At 41.5% G+C, this 8,846-nt stretch overlaps 1 protein-coding gene across 2 annotated transcripts in view; it reads right to left on the reverse strand.

Moving 5' to 3' along the window:
• Positions 1-1,254: 1,254 nt before the first annotated feature.
• Crk (CRK proto-oncogene, adaptor protein) overlaps positions 1,255-8,846 on the reverse strand; it is a 29,632-nt gene continuing 22,040 nt past the window's right edge. For both annotated transcript variants that reach the window (XM_005349536.3, XM_005349535.3), the window contains exon 3: positions 1,255-5,906. In XM_005349536.3, the coding sequence (XP_005349593.1) occupies positions 5,899-5,906 (8 nt within the window). In that variant the 3' untranslated portion in view covers positions 1,255-5,898. The remainder of the gene's footprint in view (positions 5,907-8,846) is intronic.

The raw sequence follows: 8,846 nt of genomic DNA on the forward strand, positions 1-8,846 counted from the left end.
GCTGTGGCTTTGGAGCCTGTCCTGGAACTAGCTCTGTAGACCAGGCCGGTCTCGAACTCACAAAGATCCACCTGCCTCTGCCTCCCAAGTGCTGGGATTAAAGGCGTGCGCCACCATCACCCGGCACACAATGGAATTTTAGTCATAAACAAAAACAAAATTTGGGCTGGAGTAATGGCTCAGTAGCTAAGAAAATGTACTGTTCTTGCAGAGAACTGAGTTCATTTCTTATCATCTGTAAGGCAGATCATAACTGCCTGTAACTAGCTTCAATGGATTCAACACCCTCCTCTGGACACACATGACATTCATTCATTCATAGACACACAATTTAAAATAAAAGGTTTACAGGAATATGCATGAAACTGGCTATTATTGAAGGAAGTCCTCTGTGAGTCCCAGGACAGCCAAGGATACACAGAGAAATCCTGTCACAAAAAAACAAAAACAAAAACAAAAAAGCAGCACCACCTGCTATCTGTTCACTGTTGTGGCTTCTGACCACAATTCCATTCTTTTCTGAACCAGAGTCTCAGTTTGCAGCCCTAGAATTTAGCCCTGGGCTAAAGTTGAGACTGTGCTCAACAACCAAAAACAAAAACAGCAATGGAGGGCTTACTTTAATTCTAGTGGAAGAAAACTTGTCATATCCACTTGCTATATTCTTTTTGTTTTAGCAAATGACTCCTGAAGACATTTGAGACCCTGGCTGAGATCAATTTTACCACCTTCAGAATCTACAATACTGAAAAATACCAAAAGATCTAAATGATAACAGAAGAGATATCGCATGTATGTAAGCCTGTGCAGCACATGTGTGTTTGTTGCCTGAGGAAGCCAGAAGAGGCATTAGGTGCCCGGAAACTGGAGTTATAGTTCTCTGAGCTGCTACATAGATGCCAGAACTGAAACTAAGTCCTCTGCAAGAACAGCAAGTGACGTTAACTAACTACGGTGCAACCTCTCCAGCCCTGAATATTTTCAATGTATTAAGCAATTTCCATATAGTATTTTAGAACAAAGCACACTGAACATAACCTTGTTATATGTTCATAATCTCTTGGCTCACAGGTTAAGATCACTGGCTGTTCTTTTAGAACAAGTTCAATTCCCAGCAACTACATAGTGGCCTACAACCATCTGTAATGAGATCCGGTGCCCTCTTCTGGCCTGCAGGAATACATGCAGACAGAACACTGTATACACAATCAAAAAAAAAAAAAAACAAAACTTTAAAAGAAAAAAAGATACAAATCAGTAAAGAATCATTATGTGTTTAATATAACTTTCAAGTGACAAGATGACCTTCCCTTGTATGGAAAGGGACACACAAAGGCTGGGAGAACATTTTGTATTTCTGCAAAGGACAGAAAGTGACCTTCCATCCACATTCTCCCCATACCCTGAAGAAAACACTCCACACTTCTATGGGTTTGGAGCGCTGGGGGCTGAAGTCAAAGCCTCATTCACGTTGGGCATCCACTCTTCCTCTGAGGTCCAATGAGCCCTCAGCAAGTTGACTCCTGGGAGCCAAGCTCTGAGCTAGGCTCTGAAAATGGAAGCAGACATTTCTCTTGCCTTGCTGGAGTTCATACAGTTGAGCTAAACAATCACAAAAATGGTATGTAACTATTGCTGGATGGTGGTGGCACAAGTCTTTAATCCCAGGAGGCAGAGGCAGGATTTCTGTGAGTTCAAAGCCAGGTTGGTCTACAAAGCAAGTTCCAGGACTGCCCTGGCTACACAAAGAAACCCGGTCTCAAAACTCATAAAGCATCATTTGAAAGGAGCACCAGGACGGTAATAGGACTTACTTGGGGGTTTGAGAACATCTCCAAGGCAGCTACATTTAAGTTGGAACCCAAAGTAAAGGTGTGTGTGTGTATGTGTCTGTGGTAGCGGGGGGAGGGGGGAGACTGGCCAAAGTTCAATTTCTTTACAGGGGGAGTAGGGCAGAGCTCCTTCAGTTCCTACTCCTACACCTGGGCCTCTTTCCCCATTTTCTTTGCAGCCAACCCCTCTCCCCATTTATGAGAAAACATCTGAGGTTCCCTGAGCAACTAAACATGGGCTGTGTGAACACTCTGACACTATGTAAAGGAACCCAACATTCAACATAGTAAAACAAAAGTTGGACAGTTTATTTGATCAAAAGTTGAAATACACTTAATCACCTTGCTGTTAAGCTTGCAAATGCCAAAGTTAGATCCCACTGGAGGAAACTGCTTTAGTTCTACACTGAGATACTCTGAAGTCCTCAGCAGCAACTATGTGGTGCTGTTTTGAGTCTAAGGCATAGCATATTATAAGCAATATATAAAATTTGTCTGCTAGGTATTTAGTAGACAGGTTTTGCTAAGTTAATTCAGGCTGACCTCGAATTCCTGTGTTCAAATAATTCCACGGCCTGGGAAGTGCTGAGATGATGAGGACATGCCACAGCACCATGAAACTGTAGCTCCCAATCCTAGAGTAAATGATGTCAATTTGGGGCACACACTTTGGGGAAGGATGGGTAGACTATACAGAAATGTACAATCTACTTTTTGCCGTTGTTACCTTTAGAACCTTCCCTGAGTACCTGCTACTTACATTAAAAAGGGGAAATGAATAGAGCACCTACACTAACATTCTAAAGACCAGCTGTATAAGTACAGAGTTCCTACACATTGTCATCTTCTTAGACTCACAAGAACCCTTTTCCAGCTGAGTCTGGTGTCGTTTACAAGCTGCTGCTTTAGATTTCACAGGTGATTGTTTTTACCTTGCCCTCACAGCAGTGTCATACTTTCTGGAGACCCCACAGCAGACCCAAGGATTAGCCCCATCTTTAAGCACCCACCATGTATATAACAGTTTATGTGACTACTGATGGTCAATTGAGACACACCTTCAACTCTTTAAAACATAAAGGTTTCACTCTTCTGTGACAAATATTCCAAGATTATTTTCTCCAAAAGATCACCAAGCCAAACATTTGGCCATACTTTTATTTGCTACATATACTATAAACATATACAATACATGCTACAAAAAAAAAATTTTTTTTAAATTTAACTGTCAAGAAAGTGTATAGTGTTATAATACAATGGCACATGTTCATATTTTATTTCAAATCGGTTTGCTTATCACCCACTTCAAACCATTAATAGTGAAATGTTACTTGTGGAAAATTAAAATTATCTATTTGCAATATTAATAAACAATTCCAACAAATTAATAAGAATTAACCATGTCAAATATTAGTATCCAAAAGTGGGCTCTTGCAGAAGTGATTATATAAAACATAGCAGCCAATTTCAGGTTACTTTGCTCTGGGACAATGGACATATGCACTTGACTAGGATTCTCGCACTTGCTATTTTTGGAAGATATTTGTAAGAAGTCCTTTGATCTCTTGAGGTCCAATAACTGCTACACCCAGCCAAATCCAACCAAACTTCATGTAATGGCTCTGAACAACTAATCACCGAGGAGTTCTGATCAACGTAGAGCTGTGTATCCCATCAACACCACACATAATGAAGAGATAGAACAAGCCAGCATCAAAGGCAAAAGAAAATACAAACATTCAAATCAGTTGTGACAAGAATTTTATACAAATATTTTATATGCCATAATTTCACAGCGTTGTTTTGTTTGTTTGTTTTTTTAAATTATTTCATTTGGCTTTTGAGACAAGATCTCATTTGGGAACCCTGACTGTCCTGGAATTAGCTCTGTAGTTTGAGGCTGGCCTCAAACTCAAGAGACCCACCTGCCTCTGCCTCCTGAGTGCTGGGACTAAAGGGCCTAACGCCTGGCTTAGGAAAACAAGATTTAATGTCCATTGGGATTTACAGTATCTATACTACTAACTGAAAGCTGAACCAAGTTAGTCAGGTGGAATATGTAACATACTGCAAATCTGCCCACTCAACATCGAGCACCTACTATGTACTTAGCACTGTGCCAACACCTCCAAAACTATTAATGTCTTTATCAAGCATTTACCTTAGAGGGAGGTAAAAATGTATTAAAATCAGCATCAACTGATTAGTTTGCCTGTGGTAATGTATGCAATCCTATACCAGCTGTTGTCCCTGGGCCATGTAATAAATTTCTGAACTCTGCTCATTCTTTCACACAAAATTTCTTTTTTTTTTTCTTTTTTTGGTTTTTCGAGACAGGGTTTCTCTGTGGCTTTGGAGCCTGTTCTAGAACTAGCTCTGTAGACCAGGCTGGTCTCGAACTCACAGAGATCCGCCTGCCTCTGCCTCCCGAGTGCTGGGATTAAAGGCGTGCGCCACCACCGCCCGGCTTCACACAAAATTTCTACACACGTGCTAAGCAACGTGCTGGTCACTACAATACCATGATTTGGTATGTGTTCAAAGAATGCAAATTCATCATATTAATCTATACAGGACAACTAAGAAGGTGTATTATTTTTCTAAAATGAGGTTCAAAGCAAAGTATAAGGTGTTTCTATTGGTCATACCACACCAGAGACCAGCAAGTGCCTTTATTGCCCAAAAGTCTCATGTTACAGTCTAAAGAAACCCTAAATCATCTGTGGCCTCATAGGCCTATTCTTTGGAGCATCTGACCCCACATAAATCATTCTATATTTTAAAGGGCATATAAACTAAATCTGGACAAAAGAAAACCCAAATGAAGACAATTTATAATGTAATGTACTTCAAGAACTATTTTGGCCATGTAAAATGATACACAAGTAATTTATGACTGGCACAGTTTTCAAAGTACTAATCCTACCCCGAATGCACAGAATTCTAATCTGCCTTTTATACAACTTGCACATGATGCAGAGGGCAGAGTTTGGCCCCTGATACCTTCAACAGGATACAGTAAGTGATTGGTCCTTCCACTCCAAGTAGAATCTGAGAACTCTAAGTATCCCATTAGGATACTAGCAATCAGGAGAAATGGCCCTGCCGGATCCGTCCCATCAGCAAGGAGTCTCATAGCTGTGGTAGCAGTGTGAACCTATGATGCCCCCTTGGGGGAAGGCAGAGAGCTGGGAGTTTATCCACTGAGTGAATCCAATACTGGCTTAAAGCTATGCACTGAATAAAGTGCTCTGCACATCCTGCTTCTCAATTGGAATGAAGAATACTCATTATCCTAAGAATCAGGCCACTTGCAGGTACAGGGGAAGAGAATAACAAGGAAAGAATCCAAGAAAAAGTGTGAAGCATTGACTGGGAAGGAAGACAAATGCCTCTAGTAGTGTTCTCAGAATCCTCAGGATTTGAAATGTCAGAATGAGTCATACAATGGTCATGGTCCATAAATGCAAATGCAATCCCACTGGGTAATATTCACACAGTGCATGATTACTTCATGGCAGTGGGAGGGAACAGTCTGCTGCCATTTGATAGCATGGTTTCAGAATGAAAACAGAACCGCTGAAGAAATCAGGGTAAGCAGTGTGTAACATTCTTTTCCTGACCATCAGTTTTCCACAGGTTGATCTACACTGCCCAAGGGAAAGGAGGCAAAGATTTTCCCTCTTCTCATACAGGCATGGCCACTACCACCTAAAATTGCCAATTCAGAAGTTAACCATACAAGCCCTCCAGTTTCGTACCCTGAATATGGTAAATACGAATAAGAATGGAGTAATTCAGTCTTAAAAAAGATCACAGGTAACAGAATGCTTATATAAACTAGACTGCTTTTGACACCTGTAAGAAAATTGTATAGATGGCAATTGGGGGGGAAAACAGATTGTTCCCATCTGTCAGCAAACTGTTGAGCTATACTCAGCTGAAGTCCTCATCAGGATTCTGTTGATCCAGCAGACGGACATGTGTGAATGGGAAGTGACCTCGTTTGCCATTACACTCCCCTTCCCACTGACCACTCACATTAATCTTCGTAACCTTTACCAGCTCACCGACCTGCAGGACGAGAATAAGGAGAGCACTTTATTTCCAGTTAAGAGCGCAAGCTGAAAATCTCCATTCTCTGTTAGGCATCCCCTGCCCATGTGATTGCTCTAGGGCTGATGTTACAGAGACAGCTACTCACTACCTCCCCAGCCCCAGCCACCACACTGGTTACTTGTGGTTAATGCAGGCAAAACGAAGGAGTGTTGTTAGCAGTGGAGAAAGACACTGAGAATACAGAAAGGAAAAATGATCCTAGGCAATGATTCTCCCTGTGAACCTCGGCATGTCTAAATGAGCTACTTACTCCTTTTCTCTAGTCTACTATTCTCAGCAACCCCCACTCCTACCCCACCCCACCAGATCTGGCTTAAGGGATAATGCCTAGATCTTTATGTGGTAGCATGCCCCAAACCCTACCTTAGAACAACTCTCTCTCACATATTGTGGCTGCCATTGCTTGCAGAGCAGAAGGCAACCACAGCAAGCACACTGAATTTGGACCTAGAATATGAAGTGCTCCTTTGTTTTTCAGCCAAGGCCAAGTCTTTACCTAGAGAAGGTAAAGACCAAAACGCCACATCTTCTCAGTTCCTGGCAAATGTCACCTCTCCAACCAGTACTAGCTGACTTTCTGCTCCTTAAAATGGAGCATGTTCAACTGGGGACCAAAAAAAAAAAAAAAAAAAAAAAAAGCCAGGGCTGGGCGGTGGTGGCACATGCCTTCAATCCCAGCACTTGGGAGGAGGCAGAGGCAGGCAGGTCTCTGAGTTCGAGGCCAGCCTGGTCTACAAGAGCTAGTTCCAGGACAGGCTCCAAAGCTACAAACAAACAAACAAAAAAACCCCCAAACCCACTAACTACTATAGCTATAACCAGTCAGTCAACTATCACTCTATTTACAAAATGTCCCTTATAAAATCAAATATAAAATTTTAACAAGATATACCTTTGCCTTGCTGTGAACTTAAGACATGGTCAGTTTGATAAATATATTCACTGAGGCAAAGCATGGTGGTGCACGCTGTAACCCTAGCACTTGGGACACAGAAGTAGGAAGGTGAGGAGTTTAAAGCCAGCCTCAGCCAAAAGGAAATGTGAGGCAGCGCATGCTGGGCTACAAGAGCCCTGTCTCCTAAGAGAAAATGTAACAACAAAACATAAAACATAAAACACAACGAAAAGACCCCGAATAAAAAGACGATGACCACTGTTTGTTTGCCACTTGAGTTTTTACACTGTTCGTGTCTTTTGAGTATATTTTATGGTACAGAAGGTATTTTAATTAATTAGATGTTAATTTCTAATTCTCAATAACCCTCCATGATAAAAACATTTTTTTATTTTATAGATAAAGTGGAGGATTAGGACAATCATGATATTCACAGTCAATGATCTGAATTCAGTTACATGACGCCAATGCGCACTGTGCTGGCTTAGATCAGGAACTTTGAAGCTCTGCTGTATGAGGCTTCAGGGACTCCCCGAGAACGTCTCTAGGAGTTACTGAGCAAAGCAAACTCATGGGATGGTCCAGGGTCTCCTATAGAACCAGTCTGACCTCACTAACAGGGAAAAACTCTTGCTTACTGGTTGGTCTGTAATTTCCCAAGGAAAAATGTGAAAACCACAAAAGCCTGATGTGGTTGTTTGAATAGCAGAAAAGCAAAACAGGCCAGAGGGAAGTAATGGAAATAAGGGATAAGATATAAAGGGTAAAAAAAGAGAGCAGAGGCTGGAGAGATGGCTCAGCAGTTAAAAGCATTGCCTGCTCTTCCAAAGGTCCTGAGTTCAATTCCCAGCAACCACGTGGTGGCTCACAACCATCTGTAATGAGATCTGGTGCCCTCGTCTGGCCTGCAGGCATACAAGCAATCAGAATACTATATACATAATAAAGAGGAGGGGGAGCAGCTCCAACTGCCAGTGCCAGGAAGGCTGGGGCTACCTGTGCAAAGGCAAGGGAGGACAGACCAACCCTGCATCCAGGCCTAGATCCTCCAGTCCACTAGAGTTCAGTTCACTGCTAGCAACTCTCCAGCTCAAAGATCCTGACATCCGACTACCTCTAACAACCACAGACTTTTTCATACAGTATTCAAGGATCCAAGACATCAAAGTAAAATTTAACTTGCTAATTAAAAGGCTAGCGTGCACCTCCATGATGATAGGCACACAGCATACATAAGGCCCTAGACAATAGAGACAGAGCATTCTCAAATGCTGGAAATGTTTAAATTGTTGACATACATGATCATCATACAAGTGTCCATATCTGTAAACTCGCTAACCGACATATTTAAGTTCTGTATGTTACCAAATGATTTTATCCCTTTTCCTAGGTGTTATATCACCCCATCTGTTATCAGGCCTTTTCTCTTTTAAAGAGAAATGGGGAGTTCCTACAGGACCAGATGTCACTATGACAGAATTGTATGTACATCATACACCAAATCTTTGTACAAAATAAAGTCATCAACAGAGCCATCTTTTTTTTTTTTCTCTTTTTTCTGTAGGGTTGTTTTATTTTGTTTCGAAACAGGATCTTCTCACTATGTAGTCCTGGCTGGTCTCAAATTCACAGAGAGCTGCCTGCCTCTGTCACTTAAATGCTGGACTTAAATGTATGTCTATTTTAGAGAGAAAGAGATTCTCTTGATTCCACCCTACGAAGAAGACTGGAGAAAAACTGTATCTTACTCTTAAATCAAATACCACCAAAACATCAGGTGATAAAGGGAAATACAAACATCAATGAAAGGATCATAAAAAATACCCCCCCCCCGATAGGTTTTTCTGTATAATAGCTCTGGCTATCTCAGAACTCATTTTGCAGACTGAGATAGCCTCAAACTCAGAGAAGTGCCTGACTCTGCCCCCAAGTGTTGGGATTAAAGGTGTGTGCCATCATCCCCAGCATTGACCATATATATATATAACTATATATATATA

This window comes from Microtus ochrogaster, chromosome 7 (genome assembly GCF_000317375.1).
Source record: "Microtus ochrogaster isolate Prairie Vole_2 chromosome 7, MicOch1.0, whole genome shotgun sequence".
Lineage (NCBI taxonomy): Eukaryota > Metazoa > Chordata > Mammalia > Rodentia > Cricetidae > Microtus > Microtus ochrogaster.